The following is a 20341-nucleotide window of genomic DNA, read 5'->3' on the forward strand; positions in this document are numbered from 1 at the left end:
GCACAACGACATCATTCCCCAAAGCATGACTTGTGCAATGTGAGTGAATCAAGGGAACACTCTGGTTTCTAACATAACCTTGGTTCCCTGAGATAACAGTAATAAAAGCATTATGCCCATGCTATAAAGCTGCATGCGAGTCAACACTGTCACTTATCAGTCAAAAGATTCTGATGAAATGCACTCAGCATTGACTTATAGGCAGTCGGGCTGAAATACCATTTGATCATGCAGTTAAATGAACAATATCAAATCAGGCTTCAGTATTCAGAGAAAACTGAGTTACCCCCAAAGTATGATTCAGTAAATCATATTGAAAGGGAGCCGGGGTTCTGTTAGTAACTGGAGCGTTTATGAGGACGCTTCCCAAATGGCTTAAAAAACATTCTAAACGATGTTTTTTGAAAATCTAAAAATACAGAGAGTTTTGTGTGAGGGGTAAGTTTAAGTGTAGGGTTCGGGTATGGGGATAGAAAATACAGTTAGTACAATATAAAATTACATCTATGGAATGAACCCATAAAATATGCAAACCCAAAATACATGTTAGTGTGACACTATAGGAGCAGGAATGAGGAACCTGCTTTACACATTTGCAGACAAACCTGTTTTGCACACGTCACTCAAACACTGAACCAGGAAACAGGAATCACATGAGTTCAGGGAAAGAGAAACTGAAGTGTAGTTGAGCTGTTGTGTGTTTTTGTCTCTGTATTAGTGCAGTAAAATGGAAGAAGATAGAATTTTAGTAAATAAGAAGGAGTTCTTGTGTCCGGTGTGTCTGGATCTCCTGAAGGATCCAGTGGCTATTCCCTGTGGACACAGTTACTGTAAGAGCTGTATTACAGACTGCTGGGATCAGGAGGATCAGAAGGGAGTCTACAGCTGCCCTCAGTGCAGACAGACCTTCAGTCCAAGACCTGCTTTAGCTAGAAACACCATCTTGGCTGAAATGGTGGAGAAACTAAAGAAGACCAAACTTTCTGATGACTGTTACGCTGGAGCTGGAGATGTGGAGTGTGACGTCTGTACTGGAAGAAAATACAAAGCCGTCAAGTCCTGTCTGGTGTGTCTGAACTCTTACTGTCAGAATCACCTCGAACAACACGAGAGTTTCTTTAAAGGAAAGAGACACAATCTGACTGAAGCCACTGGACGACTGCAGGAGATGATCTGCCAGAAACATGAGAAGATCCTCGAGGTTTTTTGTTGCACTGACCAGGAATGTATATGTATGTTGTGTACGATTATTGAACATAAAAACCATGACATTGTATCAGCTGCAGAACAGAGGACAGAGAATCAGGTATTTAAAACTAGACATCAAGTTAATACTCAGTACAGTGATCCAATAGTCTGTTTATATTCAGTGTAGAGCCGCAGCATAATTACACAGAACACAAAAAAGAGTTTGCAGCTCTATGTCTGTGTCAGTTTCACTTTTATAACACTTACACTTGCAGTGTGAAACACGCCTTAATCTTCATGTTTATTCATGTATGATGATTGTAACCGATCATCACTTCTGGAGTTTGAACCTACAGCCATTAGTTATCAGCTCCACTTTTACTGGATTCATCTGTTCACATGATGATTTAGTGCCAGTAGTTTTCTGTGACATTCACTATCATCTGTTTGTCCTGCAGAAGCAGCTGAAGGAGACGCAGAAGACGATCCAGCAGAGAATCCAGCAGAGAGAGGAAGATCTCCAGCAGCTGAGAGAGGCTGTGGAGTCTCATAAGGTGAGTCTGGAGAAGAAGAGAAGTTTGTCTCCGTCTCAGTTCAGACTCACTGAAGCCTGAATCACTGTGTGTCCTAACAGCGCTCTGCACAGACAGCAGTGGAGGACAGTGAGAGGATCTTTACTGAGCTCATCCGCTCCATTGAGAGAAGCCGCTCTGAGCTGATACGGCTGATCAGAGATCAGGAAAAGCAAGCAGTGAGTCGAGCTGAAGGACGACTGGAGCGACTGGAGCAGGAGATCAATGATCTGAGGAGGAGAGACGCTGAGCTGGAGCAGCTTTCACACACACAGGATCACATCCAGTTCCTGCAGGTAACACAGATCTAGAAGAACAGGATCATAGTGAACTTGAGCAGATCCTGCTGTGACAGGAGACTCACAGAGAAACATTTCATGAGTGTCTTATTATATAATCATCAGTCAGACTCTCATCTGATCATCTTCTTCTGAAAGAGACGCTGCTTACAAATGGCTTTCAGCTCTAGAAATCTCTTAGGAATCATTTCTCTGAGCTCTTTCTTCTGGAAGATATACTTAGCTGTCAAACACCACTAGCATCACCAACAGCTCAAAACTTCACTAACATTTCAACCTTTTACCTAATTTTTCCTTCTGATTTATTACTTCACGGTGCAATCAGTGAACTCGATAGTACTCATTCTGAGTAACGTTCATCAGAATCGGATCAGGTGATCCTCAAACCTGATAAAATTCATTTTCAATTGCCTGTAACTGATTAATTTGACCATGAAGACCCCAAACATTAAGTCAGGCTGTATATTTGCAATGCTCCAGCGTATTGAAACCAAACCAAACCAAACCTGAGAGTGTCTTAAGGATCTTTGTGAAGTTTCAGTGTCTCTAACTGCTCTAAAGTTATAAATAATGGTCAATCTAATTTACATTTACATTTATTCATTTAGCTGACGCTTTTATCCAAAGCGACTTACAATTGCTATATATGTCAGAGGTCGTACGCCTCTGGAGCAACTAGGGGTTAAGTGTCTTGCTCAGGGACACATTGGTGTCTCACAGTGGATTCGAACCCGGGTCTCTCACACCAAAGGCATGGTTTTATCCACTGCGCCATCACCACCGCCATCATAGCTTTTGAGCTGCTTTTCCTGAGCAAATCTACTCAACTCTACAATCAGACTCCATTGATGTGCTTGAGATGTTAGATGGCCATTTATGTTCTTAGCAGATGTTTTATCATCCAAACTATGTCCTAGAAAGTTCACATATAGTGTAAGCAGCAAATACTATAATCTGTTCTCTAATGTGATGTAATGAATATGAGAAGAATAAAGCTGATGCTGTGAAAGTGCTGGATTGAGGTAAGGTACTAACAGAGGTGGGTAGTAACAAAGTACATTTACTCCGTTACATTTACTTGAGTAAATTTTTGGAAAAGTTTTACTTTTAAGAGTAGGTTTAAAGATGGGTACTTTTACTTTAACTGGAGTACATTTCTAATGAAAAAAACAGTACTTTTACTTCGCTTCAGTGGGCAGCATTCCTCTAGTTACATTTTTATTTATTTATTTTTTTACAGTTTTAATGATATACATGTTAAGAAACACGTAGTTTATTCCAAGCGTGCTGTCTCTTTTATCTGGGGCATGAAGGATGCCCGAATAAATCACTCTTTTGAGTAAATTCTGTTCAAGGCCTTGAACAAATAAGCCTGCAAAACGGTCTTAATTGGTTCGCAAGTCATTTTGAATGATTTGTTCAGTTCCCTGCCGTACTGAATCGTCTGAAGGGGTTTCTCATTCATTCAGGGTAATTTAAGAACACGGAGAACATAAAGACCTACAGTCAATTAAAGCCAAATCTGCAAATTCTACTGTTGGCCTGCACTGAGGATCTTTATTAGTTGAAGGTTCCACAGGCTTACATACGATTTCATTTAAGTAATATTGTAGAAGCGCAACTGTCAATCAAGTGAAAAGTTTAAAGTGAAATGAAAGAACATTTTCGATCGTGGCATTTCATTATATAGTGTATCTATAGTATAGTTATCTAGGTTGTGGGTTCGAGTCTCAGGTCCAGCAGGGATTGTAGGTGGGGGAGTGAATAACCAACACTCTCTCCACCCTCAATACCACGACTGAGGTGAGACCCTTGAGCAAGGCACCAAACCCCCAACTGCTCCCTGGGCGCCGCAGCATTGGCTGCCCACTGCTCCGGGTGTATGTTCACTACTGAGTGTACACTAGGATGGGTTAAATGCAGAGCACAAATTCAGAGTATGGGTCACCATACTTGGCCACACACCACTTCCCTTTCCCTTTCCCTTTCCCTTTACTATAGTAGATTTGCTTTATTACATTGCATCAAATACTTTTTTGAACACGGTCTGCAGCGATAAGCATTATAACCAATCACACACGTTCTTGTTGAGTTTTATGAATGCATTATTCAATCAGAGGCGTTTTGATTCGTCACCGCGGAGAACTCCGGAGTTGTTCAGTGTGCACGCTTATTGACTGAATTCTGATGAATATGTATTCGCAAATTCTCTCATCAGCATAAACAACAAACTGCCATTGCATGACATTGTAGCTTCAATCTTTAATTTGTTATATGAGTTAAGGTAGTTATAAAATTGCCCTCAAGTAAGAAATGAAGAAATACCCCTGTGGAAATCAGTTAATTTCTGATGCTGATTTATACACTGATCAAAATTATAAACGCAACACTTTTGTTTTTGCCCCCATTTTTCATGAGCTGAACTCAAAGATCTAAGACTTTTTCTATGTACACAAAAGGCCTATTTCTCTCAAATATTGTTCACAAATCTGTCTAAATCTGTGTTAGTGAGCACTTCTCCTTTGCCGAGATAATCCATCCACCTCACAGGTGTGTCATATCAAGATGCTGATTAGACAGCATGATTATTGCACAGGTGTGCCTTAGGCTGGCCACAATAAAAGGCCACTCTAAAATATGCAGTTTTATCACACAGCACAATGCTACAGATGTCGCAAGTTTTGAGGGAGCGTGTAATTGGCATGCTGACTGCAGGAATGTCCACCAGAGCTGTTGCCCGAGAATTGAATGTTCATTTCTCTACCATAAGCCGTCTCCAAAGGTGTTTTAGAGAATTTGGCAGTACATCCAATCGGCCTCACAATCTGGTGTTGTGTGGGTGAGCGGTTTGCTGATGTCAACGTTGTGGGTCGAGTGGCCCATGATGGTGGTGGGGTTACATTTAGACATTTACATTTAGTCATTTGGCAGACGCTTTTATCCAAAGCGACTTACAATTGGGGAATACAAAAAGCGATTCATCTTGAAGAGGCAGTCAGACAGAGGAAGTGCTCGTAACACCAAGTCTCAGTCATTGTTCAAATAAGTACAAACTAGTAGGTGGAGAGAAATGAAGTCAAGTACTGCCGAAAGAGATGAGTTTTCAGTTGTTGCTTGAAGGTTGCCAGAGATCCGGCGTTCCGGATAGGGGTGGGAAGATTATTCCACCAGCCAGGAATGGTGAACGAGAATGTTCTGGAGAGTGATTTTGAGCCTCTCTGTGATGGTACCACAAGGCGTCGCTCACTAGCAGATCTCAAACTTCTGGAGGGGATGTAGGTTCGTAATAGTGAGTGGAAGTAGGAGGGTGCAGAGCCTGTGGTAGATCTGTACGCAAGCATCAGTGACTTGAACTGGATGCGAGCTGCCACTGGTAGCCAGTGCAAGGAGATGAAGAGTGGTGTAACATGCGCTCTTTTGGGCTCGTTGAAGATCAGTCGTGCCGCTGCATTCTGAATCATTTGTAGAGGTTTGATTGCGTTTGATGGCAGACCAGCCAGAAGAGCATTGCAGTAGTCCAGTCTAGAAACAACCAGGGCCTGGACAAGAAGTTGCGCGGCATGCTCTGTCAGAAAGGGCCTGATCTTTCTGATGTTGTGTAGTGCAAACCTGCAGGAACGAGCAGTCTTTGCAATGTGCTCTTTGAAGGTCAGCTGGTCATCAAAGATTACACCAAGATTTCTGACCGAAGTTGATGGGGTAATCATTGATGAGCCGAACTGAATCGTGAAGTCATGCCGTAGAGTCGGAGTGGCAGGGAAGACCAGAAGTTCCGTCTTTGCCAGGTTGAGCTGTAGGTGATGTTCTTTCATCCATGCCGAGGTGTCCGCCAGGCAGCCTGAGATCCGTGCAGCTACCGTTGGGTCATCTGGTTGAAAAGAGAGATAGAGCTGCGTGTCATCGGCATAGCAGTGATAGGAGAAGCCATGTGCATGTATGATGGGACCCAGCGATGTAGTGTACGTGGAGAAGAGGAGGGGTCCAAGAACCGATCCCTGAGGAACTCCAGTGATCAGTTGATGTGGTTTGGATACCTCCCCTCCCCAGGCCACCCTGAAGGATCTACCGGTGAGATAGGATTCAAACCAGCGAAGTGGAATTCCAGTGATGCCCAGTGAAGAGAGTGTAGACAGGAGAATCTGATGATTGACAGTGTCAAAAGCAGCAGAGAGATCCAGCAGAATGAGGACTGACGATTTGGAATCAGCCTTTGCAGTTCGTAGGGCTTCAGTGACTGAGAGTAGCGCAGTCTCTGTTGAATGGCCACTCCTGAAACCTGACTGTTTAGCATCCAGCTTGTTGTACTGTGAAAGAAACCGCGAGAGCTGGTTGAAGACAGCTCGTTCGAGTGTTTTCCCTATGAATGGAAGGAGAGAGACAGGTCTGTAGTTATCTAAAAGAGAAGCATTTAATGTAGGTTTTTTGATCAGTGGGGTTACCCGAGCCTGCTTGAATGCTGTGGGGAAGATGCCTGTGAGGAGAGATGTGTTGATAATGTGTGTGAGTGCCGGTAAGAGTGTGGGAGAGATTGTTTGGAGAAGATGTGAGGGGATCGGGTCGAGAGGACATGTTGTAGCATGGCTGGAGAGGAGAAGTTTGGATACTTCTGCCTCGGTGAGAGGACAGAAGGAGAAGATGGGAGCTGGAGCGGTGGATGTGGTTGATCGGAGGTCCTGCGGAGTTGAGAACTGGTTGCTGATTGTTCTAGTTTTGTCTGTGAAAAAAGAGGCAAAGTCATCAGCGGTTATCAAAGTGGTGGGAGGTGGAGGAGGGGGACAGAGGAGAGAATTAAATGTTCTGAAGAGATTACGCATGTCTGGAGCGCTGGTGATCTTGTTGTGGAAATGTGAGGATTTGGCAGTGTGGACTTCAGTAGAGAAAGATGAAAGCAAAGACTGATACCTACTCAGGTCCGACGGATCGTTTGATTTGCGCCATTTTCTCTCTGCCGCTCTGAGTTTGGTCCGATTCTCACGAAGAACATCGGATAACCAGGGGTTAGAAGGAGCAGCCCGTGCTGGCCTAGAGGAGAGAGGACAGATGTCGTCTAGACAAGAGGTTAAGGTAGAGCATAAAATGTCAGTGGCTGCATTTACATCCAGAGAAGAGAAATGGGTAGGCGAGGGAAGAGAGGAGGATACTACAGAGGAAAGAAGGGAGGGGGAAAGGGAGCGTAGGTTGCGTCTGAAAGTAACCGGTAAGGGAGATGGTGGCACCTGAGTTGCAAAATGTAACGTAAATGTAATGAAGAAATGGTCAGAGATATGGAGTGGTTGTACCAGAATGTTATCTGTAGAACAATTGCGTGTATAAATTAAGTCGAGTTGGTTACCAGATTTGTGCGTGCTAGTAGTGGTGAGGCGTTTGAGATCAAATGAAGCTAGGAGTGACTGGAAGTCTGTAGCATAAGGCCTGTCTAGGTGAATGTTGAAATCGCCGAAGACTAAGAGTGGAGTGCCATCCTCCATGAAAGACGACAGCAGTCCGTCCAGCTCGTCTAGGAAGGTTGGTGGTATTTGGCCCGGCGGACGATAGATTACCACAATCTGGAGTCTTATAGGAGCTGTCACAGTAACAGCATGCAATTCAAATGAGTTGAGATTGCCTAGGGGAGAGTGGGTAGAGTATTTCCAATTGTTAGAAATGAGCAAGCCAGTGCCCCCACCCCGGCCAACTTGCCTAGGGGTGTGAGAGAAAGAGAAATTGTGAGAGAGAGCAGCTGGGGTTGCCGTGTCTTCTGGACGAATCCAGGTCTCAGTCAAGCCCAGGATGCTGAGTGTGGAATGTAAGGAAAATGCAGAAATGAAGTCGGGTTTGTTGACAGCTGACTGGCAATTCCAAAGACCTACAGAGAAAGAAAGAGGTGCAGTGGAAGATGTAGAGATAGTGCGCAGGTTGGCAGGGTTACGTGACCTTCTGCATGTATTTTAGAGCGAGGTAGAGAGAGAACCGGAATGGTTTGGAAACACATGATAGAGGATAGGAAAGCGTGAGGGAAGATATAAAGGATACTTAAGTGTGTGCTCGGTGTCGTTGCTCGGTCAAAGTCGCGCAGGAAAAAGTCGTCTGTCTTTACACTCGTTGGTCTTCACACGAGGAGGCTGAACGCTTCCGCTGACGCTTCCGAGTCAGCGCTCTGACATCAACTAAATACAGTCTAAGAAACTAGAGTGAAAACAGCTGTTGCCGGCTTCTGATCAGCCCAGCCAATAAGGTTAAAGGACTGCTAGATAGCTCAAGACGAAACTAACACTTTGCACAAACACAAAGGTTCGTTCTCACCTGAGGCGCAAATTATTCTAATTTCCAGTAAGTGCAATTAACAGAAAAAACTGCGAAAATGCAGAGTAGAAATAGGTAGAAACTAACTATTCCTTCCTAGTAGCAAGTAAATTATTAAAACAACAGAACTGCAACCAAGTTATTCAAAACACTTACGCAGCTGTAGTCCGTCTCTGCTGGTGACAAATCGGCTTTCCCGATTATGGTATGGGCAGGCATATGTTATGGACAACGAACACAGGTGCATTTTATTGATGGCATTTTGAATGCACAGAGATACCGTGACGAGATCCTGAGGCCCATTGTTGTGTCATTCATCCTCGACCATCACCTCATGTTGCAGCATGATAATGCACGGCCCCATGTCGCAAGGATCTGTACACAATTCCTGGAAGCTGAAAACATCCCAGTTCTTGCATGGCCAGCATACTCACCGGACATGTCACCCATTGAGCATGTTTGGGATGCTCTGGATCGGCGTATACGACAGTGTGTTCCAGTTCCTGTCAATATCCAGCAACTTCGCACAGCCATTGAAGAGGAGTAGACCAGCATTCCACCGGCCACAATCAACAACCTGATCAACTCTATGTGAAGGAGATGTGTTGCACTGCGTGAGGCAAATGGTGGTCACACCAGATACTCACTGGTTTTCGGACCCCCCCCCCCCCCCCAATATAGTAAAACTGCATATTTTAGAGTGGTCTTTTATTGTGGCCAGCCTAAGGCACACCTGTGCAATAATCATGCTGTCTAATCAGCATCTTGATATGCCACACCTGTGAGGTGGATGGATTATCTCGGCAAAGGAGAAGTGTTCACTAACACAGATTTAGACAGATTTGTGAACAATATTTGAGAGAAATAGGCCTTTTGTGTACATAGAAAAAGTCTTAGATCTTTGAGTTCAGCTCATGAAAAATGGGGCAAAAACAAAAGTGTTGTGTTTATACATGGCCTATAGGGTTAGCCTAACTACTACTACTACTACTAAAATGAAACAAACTTTATTTTTTACGGAATAATCACACAACATTTCTTCCATGTTTTAATTTTAATAGTAAATCCCCATTTTGGCAAAAAAATAAAGTTAGCTTAATTTTCAATAATTAAAAAATAAATTAAATTAATGTTTTATGCCTTCATTTGATAACCAGAACAATCTAAATACACAACACAGAATTTCTGAGGAAAATACATTTCATAAGGCTACTTTAAGAAATGTTTTATAAATTAAGTTGTTTTATGCATTCAAATAATTAGACATGCTAAAACAGAATTTGGTAACAAAAAAATATGGTGAAAAAAAAAACATTTCATAGGGCCATAAACATGTAATGTTTGTTAAACTTTTAATACATTAATGTCAAAATGTATAAGTTTCATGATTTTAATTAATTAGACATGTTTTTGATTAATAAAATGTATAAAAAGGAGTCAAGAAAAATTAAAATGGAAAAAAAAAAAATGGAATCCAGAAAAATTAAAACCGAAAAAGCGGAATTTGGAAAAATATAAAACGGAATTTAGGAAGAAATTAAACGGATTTCATAGGGCCCTAATATATATATATATATATATATATATAGATAAATAAAAGTTACTAAGTGACTCGCTGCTTGAGTAGATTTTTCACTGAATACTTTTTCACTCTTATAAAGTAAAAGCCCCCCCCCCCCCCCCCCCCGACTGTTTTTCCCCAAAGTAAACACAGGATAAAGTCAAGATAAATGTTTATTGTAACTATGGTCTACATAGACGAGAGTGATGTTGATGTTTTCACCATGAAGCTCACACTGATGTACCTGATTTCACAGTAAATGATCTAATTTTCAGGAAGAAAAAAAGTGTTTTAAAGCTTGTTGTTTTGTAGAACATCACAGTTATATATGATATGAGAACAGTAGGGCCTGTAGATAGAGAGTATGTGTTAATGAAAATATAATTATATTTTCAGAATTACATAATTCTTTTCTCAAACATAGCATGTGGGGTAAAACGCCCCCAGGGGGCAATGGGCAATTAGTTATTCTGTTCTGAACATCAAATCCTTTGTTTTTCCATCAAATGTATTCTAACTAGTTGGTTGACTAAAAATATTTGGACTTTATATTTAAAAATTTGCTCAAGTTAGCATCAGGAAGCTAGTTAGCTAGCCAATTAACATCAGTATCAGCTTTTTTTTTCAAATAGGCTATTATAAGTTTGTAATTCATAATTATTTATTATATTCTTTTTTAAATTTTAAGCTCAAACTGCATGTACTCTGATTTTACTGTAAAGGTTTAAAGCAAATTGCTTTGTCAGACTGGGGGGCATTTTACCCATCCATGGTGTAAAACTCACAAATTAAACTTTTGTTGAAAATCTAATAACATAAAGTCTGGACATTTTTCATACTTGGTTTATAATTTATGTCCGTGTCACAAAAATTATGATAACTTTTTTTGAACACATTTAACTTTTGTTTCACAGAAAAAAACTCTACCCTAACTATTATGATTGTTACTTTCACTTGAGTACAGTTTTTGGTAAAGATCAGTCAACAAGAGCCGCACAAATCTGATGTTGGAGCAGGTTATTGGGTGAAGTGTGGAGCTGATGAGTTTGATTTCTGTTTTCTGTAGAGTTTCCAGTCTCTCTCAGCTCCTCCTGAATCTACAGACGTAAATGATCATCTCTTCAGTTCTCTCGTCTCTTTTGATGATCTGAGAGAATCTGTCCATCAGCTGAGAGACAAACTGGAGGATTTCTGCAAAGAGCAGCTCAAGAAGATCTCAGACAGAGGTAAAGTCCTGGAGATTCATCTGCTCATCATCATCTCATATCATGGAGAACATCATATTAGAAATGTGTTAGGAATGGATGCAGGATCTTGAGAATCACACTGTTCATGTCTGTTGATTTCCACAGTCACATCCACCAACATTGTTCCCAGGACCAGGAACGACTTCCTAAAATGTAAGTCAGTAAGAAAACCAGCAGAAAAACTCACTGAGTGTGTTCATGTTCTTCTGTAGAAGGTGAAAGAAGAGTTTTATAACTGATGATGTAAATGATGATTTGCACGGGATATCTGGTTATCTGGGGCCAGATTAAAAGAAATCTTAAGAAATTAATATTTAGCATAAATTCCAAGAAGTTCAGAAGCCACAGCGTTTTAAAATGTCCCGACATCTGGAGATTTACCTAGTAGGCAAACTGACTGAATATGTTGGAATATATTTTGCCAATATCTCGCCTTAGACAATACTTCTAATATTTCCCTTATTGTACGTACAGTACACTATCATTTTACATGAGAATTTGGACTTAGGCTACATTTATTATTTAAATAATTGTGTACAAGGAATGTATTGGCAAAAACAAAAACTCACTGTAAATCGCTATATATGTAATACAAGCTTTACAGTTTGACAATGTGTTATTTTAAAAGCTATTTTAATTAAAAATACATCGGACGTTTTAACCCAGTCGGTGGAATTGTCAGACGGTCCCTTAACCATCAAGCACATATAGCGCTTCAAAACTTTCTCCAGTTTAAATTTACTGCTACAATACACGTTTTTAAATATTTTTTTGTACACGTCAGATAATTTTATTTTGTATGAATGAATGAATGAATGAATGATGCATTTATATAGCGCTTTATTGTGTATTGCTGTACACCCAAAGCGCTTTACAATCATGTGGGGGGTCTCTCCTCAACCACCACCAGTGTACAGCATCCACCTCCTCTCCAGCTACAGGTGGAGAGGAGAGAGAGTCATAGAGCCAATCAAGTGGATGAAGATTATTAGGATGCCATGATAGACAAGGGCCAGTAGAGGGAATTTGGCCGGGACACCGGGGTTACACCCCTACTCTATACGAGAAGTGCCATGGGATTTTTAATGACCACAGTTTAATGTCTCATCCGAAAGACCGTGCTCTTTTTGACAGCATAGTGTCCCCGTCACTATACCGGGGCATTAGGACCCACACAGACCACAGGGTGAGCACTCCCTGCTGGCCTCACTAACACCTCTTCCAACAGCAACCTAGTTTTCACCGGAGGTCTCCCATCCAGGTACTGACCAGCTCAACCCTGCTTAGCTTCAGTGGGCAACCGGTCTTGGGCTGCAGGGTGATATGGCTGTGGCGTATTTATATGTATGTGCGAGTGTTTATAGGTGTATATGCATGGATCAAGTTTATACGTATATGCGAGTAGCCTATGTATAGGTGTGTCTGCATGCAGCGAGTTTATGTATATGCGAGTGTTTATAGGTGCATATGCATGGGCCAAGTTCATATACGCAAGTTATTCACAAGTGTAGATGCATTCATTACTAACATTATATGTTGGTTACTTCTGATATGAAACCAGATCTCAGACCCTCAGGAGTTATTTTTAAAGAAATTAAAACAATAAATACCGTTTTGTGGCTCTTCAATGTGTCGTGACAGATCACTATATTGCCTCAGTTCAAATACGTGATCCGATCGTCTTTTCATATTTACTTAGAACACTTTCTGATGTTTATGTTCATATCGTGCTTTATGTCAACCGCGGAACACCCCATTTTTCAAGTTTAAGTCCACCTAAGTTAATCTGCTCTTCTGTCTGATTTGTGGTTAAGGCTAGAAGTGACACAGCTGCAGCTACTTGGCATGTGCATTTACATATTTTCTGAGCCAACAATATAACATGAAACCTATAAAAATGGTTTTAAAATGTACGCACCATAGTTTTATCACTTTGTAGAGTCTTTTTGCAGTAAAGGATCTGTCATAGTTTAACGAGTGGGAAGATGACCTGAAGCGACGCGAGGTTAGCTGCATTGAAAACAGATGAGCACACACGTGCATATACAGCTCCCGATCGGGGCGAAGTTCATGGGATTTTGTCCACAGAATGACAAGAGCACACGTTTTAACATATTATTTTATTGCTTCACACTCAGTATTTAACTTAAGCGCCGCAAGCCTATGGCGTTATATGTGTGCCTCAATCCTGAGCGAGTAATTGTAAGTTTTGAGCACAGAGAACTATATTTTGCAAGCACATTACATTATAGTTTGAACAGAAATTAACAATCGCAAAAAAAATTCGTTTGAGCAAAGAAAAAACGATTCCGTGCTCAATAAATGTATTTGCTATTATCCATATTAACGTGCAATAATAACCCCTCTCACGCAGTTTACTCAGGTGCTCTCTCACAAACTTATTCTCTGCGCTCCTGTCAAGTCTCTCTCTCTCTCTCTCTCTCTCTCTCTCTCTCTCTCAACCTCTTAATTCTGTGCGCGCTCAACTCTTGACACACACGCTCGCTCAACTTGCAACAGCGTTACAAGTGTGCCACAAAATCAACCAATCGGAAAATTAAAGGTCAATTGTGATTGGCTGTTGGTCTCCAATCAAATCGCTAGTAGAACCAAAGCCCGTCTTGTAGAACTATCCATAGATAACTTTAGTTGGCAAACTAAGAGAACAATAAAGGCATCTTTGCTCTCCATAATCCATCATTCTGGGGACTCTCATAAGGTGTATTAATGTTCAAAATGATGAACTTTTTTCCATCACCACTGAACTCAATTCCTATAACCCAATCAACATCCAGTCTAACCACATTAACTAGTTGGTCAAACGTTTTGTGCCATAATACTGCAACACCACCTGGTATTCTACCCTGAACTATTTTAGTGCTGAGGTCAGTGGTAGATTCACCCGCCCCATAGAAGTCTTTATGTATAGAATTCAGTCTTTCCAAGTCCTGCAGCTAAGAAAGTCTCTTGGACACACAAAACGTCACAGGATTCCACTAGTTTACCCATCACAAAACAGCGTGATTTATCTGCATCACTAAGGCCAACACGCAGTCCTCGAGCATTATATGACACCATTCTGATCTTCATTTAGTTCTAGTGTTGTTGTAACGTTTAATTATAGAGAAGAAAAATCCTAAGAAAAAAGATGAGAACATTCTTAAATATTTCTTGGAATACAAAATATTCTTAACTTTTCAAGTTAGATAATAAGAGGAAAATGTTGTTAAGAAATTTCTTCTAAATAATGTTTTGTGAATCTGGTCATCTGTACTCAGACACTGATGATATACTGAACATGAAGAGTTCAGCTACATGAGAAGATCAGACAGATTCATAATTCCTGATTCTGATGTGTTTTATCTCCATCAGATTCCCATCAGTTCACTCTGGATCTGAACACAGCACATAAACGCCTCCTTCTGTCTGAGAACAACAGAGTGATTACTTACACTGGCACAGATCAGCCGTATCCTGATCATCCAGACAGATTTGATGTGTATCCTCAGGTGTTGTGTAGAGAGAGTGTGTGTGGACGCTGTTACTGGGAGATTGAGTGGAGTGGAGATTATGGTGTGTGTATATCAGTGTCATATAAGAGCATCAGCAGGAAGGGACGGGGTTATGAGTGTGTGTTTGGAGGTAATGATCAGTCCTGGAGTTTGTTCTGCTCTTCCTCCAGTTACTCATTCAAACACAATAACATATGGACTGATCTCTCTGTGAAGTCCATCATCAGGAGGATAGGAGTGTTTGTGGATCCCAGAGCAGGAACTCTGTCCTTCTACAGCGTCTCTGACACAATGAGCCTCATCCACACAGTCCAGACCACATTCACTCAGACCCTCTATCCTGGGTTTAGAGTTGATTATATTGGATCATCAGCGAAACTGTGTTGATGAATCAGAATAGACTGATGAGAGATTCTACCCATAATGCTTTGAGCTGCAGGATCAATCAGTAACAGATGTTATAGAGTCTCTTCTTTTCTCTTCATGACATTAATACTGCAGCTGAACTTCTGTCAATAAAATAACATCAGAGTAAATGTGTGTAATAAATCCTCATACAGACAGTAAGATTAGTGTGTGTGTGTGTGTGTGAGAGAGAGACAGTCCTGCTGAGTGTGTTTCTGTGCTTTTCCTTCATTTGTTCTGATCAAATCAATCGATCATTTAGTTTTCACAGTTTTTCTCAAATACATAGCAAATAATTGTGTAAAGCATGCACATTTATTTAAAAGTGGGCACAAACATAAAATCTAATCAAAGAAGTTGTTGTCAAATGTTTTTTCCTCTTCAGGTTTGCATTAAATAATTGTGTAAATTGTGTAAAAAAAATCTAAATAATTGTCATGTTATGAGTTTACCTAAACAAACTAATAATAATAAATAAAAAAACCTGTTTCATGTTTCTGTTGTTTATACTATATATAAAGTTTTTAAATATCAGAACTAAAATAAATAAGATATTGTCAAAGTAGGAGTTATGTGCATACATGTACTTCAGTTATATCTGATCAAATGCACTTTATAATTCTTTTGCTTGGGTTGAACATAAGCTACACTATCATTTTCTTTCTACTTGCTTCTCCATTTCTGCCACGGGACTGATATCCTGAGATAACTAGGAATTACACAAGCTTCAGTGTGGATCCAACCCTTAAAAGATCTGAGATGACCTATCTGCTAACCCTGGAGCAACATATAAAACTACCAAATTTTGCCTAGTTTGATCAAAATAAATAATCATTGCAGTTAATAGCATTCACCATTCATTTGATTACATGTCATTAACTAACTGCATGATTTTTACCATATGGACATCAACTTGAGATAGTCAACACTGATAAACTATTACTAAATATAATGTAGAAACTTTAATTTTCTGTAAAGCTGCTTTGCAACGCTTTTATTTTGTATTGTGAAAAGAGCTATACAAATAAACTTGAATTGAACTGAATTATATAATATAAGGAGAGCTGTACATATGATCTCTCTGTCTCTCTCGCTCTTCAGAGGAAGTGTGCAATTGCAGCTCTCTCGCTCTTGGCAAACATTAACCGCCTCTGAACCATAAAACAGTGTGTGAGTCAAACGTTTACTTCCTGTTCGCTCTCATACACACACTTCAGTTCCCGACAGCTCGTGTAAAAGCTCATGTAGAGGCCCGATCGGGGATTCGCTTGCTCTTCCAGGTCCTGAACTTTCCCAAGGAACCTTTCCAAAGTCATCAGAAACTCCCAAAAACCAGCCCAGGAAACAAACCAAAGCAGGTGCTGATGCAGTTTCTACACTCTATCTGAGACACACACACACACACACACACACACACACACACACACACACACACACACACACACACACACACACACACAGACAGACACACACACCCACCTACTGGAGTTTAATATTACAAATGCATCATGGGACATTTGTTGCAGCCACATCCTGTATTAGCAGAGGAAATGATCTGGTAATGGTTTACAAATGTTCCTCTCTCTGTGTGTCGTTCAGGTGTAATTATTCTCAGAGCGACTGTGTTTCAGAGTCACAATGAATCCAGAGCCGTAATGGATGTTTATCATTGCTTTCCTGTTCCTGTTCAGTCCAAAACACAAACATGTGCAAACATAAACACACTCAGTCACAATCACACACACACACGCACACACACACACACACACACACACACACACACACACACACACACACACACACAAATAGGCATTGGTTGCTCTGACCGGTTTACTGATTTAACAGTGTAAAGAAACTTATCAAACATTATCTAACAAATTAACTAATGAATTAGATGCAATATTTAATATTCACAAGTCTTAAGAACTAGTCCGACTAACTAGTAGTTTGATAAGAGATAACCACCCTTCCTGTTTTAGACCAAATAGACCAATCTACTTCTGTTATGTAAATGAACTTGCAAGACTAGTCTAACCAGTTTATGCAACCGGCCAAGTGCACAAAGGGATAGTCTCTAAATTGCAAAAAGAATACATTAACCTTAGAAATCCTACTGTATCATATATTATACACTAATTTCCTCTAAATGATCAGCATGACCAAACTTTGCTGTTAAAGCTGTTTGTCAGTTAAAACTGCAGTCATATTTCCAGATGAGCAGCTCAGCTTTACTTGATTCTCCATCAGTTATTTTCTAGAAAAATCAGTGCGTCTCAAATCTGATGATCAGGATCTTTTGAGGAGCGTTTGTTTCCAGAAGCTTTACTTTCTCTTTTCCTCAGCGGAGGAATGATCTTCATCTCACATCTTCTGAGGAGCGTTTATTTCTTCATCTCTCAATCAGCATTGCATTATATGTTTGGATCATTTCAATTTCATCTTACTAAGACATATTACTGGAGATATAGAGCAACGACTGATATTTAGATCATTTTATGTCAGTATCTGCTGCACTGTTATAAAGATCTCACTGATTTACATTACAAGCATCAGAATCTCATCATAGAAATATCAGCATCTGCAGCAAATTGCATAGTTCGCATCTCTGAAATGTTTTTTGCTGTTTTTCCTTCATATTCTTACTATATTAGACTATATGAGCCATAAAAGCCTGATATGATACTCAACAGAAAAACAAATGCAAACTTTTTTTTAGATTTTCCTTTTATCTTAAAGAGCATTTTCTTTCTTTTTTTTTCTGACTATTACTTTACAGGGTTAATACAAACACACACTCACACATACACACACACACACACACACACACTCACAAACACACACACATATATATATATATATAGTGGTGTGAAAAAGTGTTGGCCCCCTTCCTGATTTTTTTTTTTTTGCATGTTTGTCACACTTTAATGTTTCAGATCATCAAACAAATTTAAATATTAATGAGAGATAACATAAGTAAACACAACATGCAGTTTTTAAATGAAGGTTTTTTTAAAAACAAAATCCAAACCCACATGGCCCTGTGTGAAAAAGTGTCCCCCCCCTAAATCTTTGGGACTCCAGCGAAACACAGTGAGAGCCGTTATCCACAAATGGAGAAAACATGGGACAGTGGTGAACCTCCCCAGGAGTGGCCGCCCGACCCAAATTACCCCAAGAGCACAGCGACGACTCATCCAAGAGGTCACAAAAGACCCCACAACAACATCTAAAGAACTGCACTTGTCTCAGTTAAGGTCAGTGTTCATGACTCCACCATAAGAAAGAGACTGGGCAAAAATGGCCCTATTCAAAAACGGTTCTATTCTGAGTGAAAACATTATTTTGGCAAATGTGTACGGACCTAATACAGATTGTCCAAGTTTTTCTTGAAAAATTATTTATTTTACTGTCTTCTTTGTCAGGAAAGTTGCTAATTGCTAGAGACTTTAACTGCACATTATCTCCTATCCTTGACCGCTCAACAGGTTTAGACACAACACACATACAGTCTAGGAAAAAGATATGGGACTACATAAAATAACTTAATTTGTGTGACCCATTACGAAGGTTATACCCTAATAAAAGAACATATTCATGTTGTTCTACAGTGACGATGGGTCATTCTCTCAAATGATCTATTTCCAAGAGTAACATTATGTCTGTAAGATTCTATTGTTATCTCAGATCATGGCCCAGTACCTTTAGCTTATAAATCAATAAATAATGTTAATGAAACTCATCGTTGGCGCCTCCACCTGAAATGGTTACATGATCCGAATTTTATAAAATTAATTGGAGTACAGATCATTTTTTTGAAGATAATAAAAATGAAACGTCAGCTACCATAAGGTGGGAAGCATTCAAGGCATATAGTCGAGATCAGATAATTTGTTATACTAGCTCAAAAACGAATAAACTTAAATTGGAACTAAATTTATTAGAAAAAGAAATTAAGCTTGTAGAGGAAAAGGCTTATTCAGACATGTCAAATACTATACATCATGAACTTCTTAAACTTAGAGCTCAAAACTGAGCGTCTGAGTCCCTCTCCTATTTTGAGAGTCAGGCCTCCGCTCTCTAAAGCTCTGGTTAGCAGTCATGCCAGGTTGTTGAGCTACCTTCTGCCTCCCTGGTTGGCTGTATTTTGATTGAGCTAGCGTTGCTCCCCTCACCATGAGCATGCCACTCCATTCTGAGCGTCTGATTTCCCTCTCATGCTGAGAGTTAGGTTCTCCGCTCCCCAGAGCTCTGTGATTCAGCGGCCTCAGGTTGTTAGGCCTCTCTTTGCCTCCCTGTTAGGTTGCTCTCCTTGTTGTTTGAGCTAGCATTGCTCCCCTCGCTATAGAGAGTCACCTATGAGCGTGCTGCTCCCTTCCGAGCATCTGACTTTCTCTCTCATCCTGAGAATTGGATCCACCATGCAGTCATGCCAATGGGTCAGGCTGTTTCTCCGCCCTTCCCCTTAGGCTGATCTCATGGTGTGTTTGGCAGGGCTCCCCTCACTCCGAGGGTCTCTTGTGAGCACGCAACCCCTTCCTGAGCATTGGAGTTTCCCTCTCATCCTGAGAGTTGAGTTCTCCACCTCCCAGAGTTCTGTGAGTCAGCAAATTCAGGTTGTTAGGCCTCTCTCTGCCTCCAGGTTAAGTTGCTCGCTTTGCTCCCTAGAATGGTGTTTACAAATCCATGTTATGGTAAGTGCGCACGCTAGTCTCTGTGCACTTTCTGAAAGCCACGTTGTGGTAAGATCGCACATCAAGTGTTTTGCGTTCTTTCTAAAATCCTGTACGGCTATTTCTCCCAATGTTTCTGGGCTTGAACAGTGGGTTATTACCAAGGGTCTGTTGAGATGGGTGAGTTCGTGCTGAGCAAGCGGTAGCCCCTGGGTGACAGGCCAGGACCTAGCTACTATCCTAGGCACTTGGACGTATCCTCTTAAAGGAATCATTTCTTATTATTCTAAGCCTTCAAGCTCTACCCTGGGTCCAAGAGTCCCGGCCCTTAACAGGTAAGTTTTTTTAGGGTAAGCAGCTCGGGTCTTTGGCCGTAGGGGATAATGTCACTGACAGCCGTCTAACCGTCCCAGGGGCAACTCCCTTAGCCCTGTAGAGTTGGTACTTAGTGCTCGCCTTTTTGTGCTTGGCTTGCACTCCCCTCAGCATAGTGGCGTGGGTATTCCACTCCCCATAGCAGTTCTGAAGTTCCCTCGAAAGGGAACGTCTCAGGTTACGTATGTAACCATGGTTCCCTGAGTAGGGAACGAGACACTGCGTCCTCT

General features: G+C 40.8%; 1 protein-coding gene across 1 annotated transcript; it reads left to right on the plus strand.

Annotated features, from left to right (window-relative positions):
• The first annotated feature begins 629 nt into the window (after positions 1–629).
• LOC306882918 (E3 ubiquitin-protein ligase TRIM16-like) lies at positions 630–16117 on the plus strand. The gene is made up of 6 exons (XM_079437920.1): positions 630–1306; positions 1647–1742; positions 1823–2056; positions 10969–11128; positions 11255–11302; positions 14522–16117. Exons 1-6 carry the CDS (start codon positions 728–730, stop codon positions 15046–15048), a joined length of 1644 nt encoding a protein of 547 aa, XP_079294046.1. The 5' UTR covers positions 630–727; the 3' UTR covers positions 15049–16117.
• The last annotated feature ends 4224 nt before the right edge of the window (positions 16118–20341 follow it).

Source organism: Barbus barbus, assembly GCF_936440315.1.
Source record: "Barbus barbus genome assembly, chromosome: 17".
In the NCBI taxonomy this organism is placed as follows: Eukaryota; Metazoa; Chordata; class Actinopteri; order Cypriniformes; family Cyprinidae; genus Barbus; species Barbus barbus.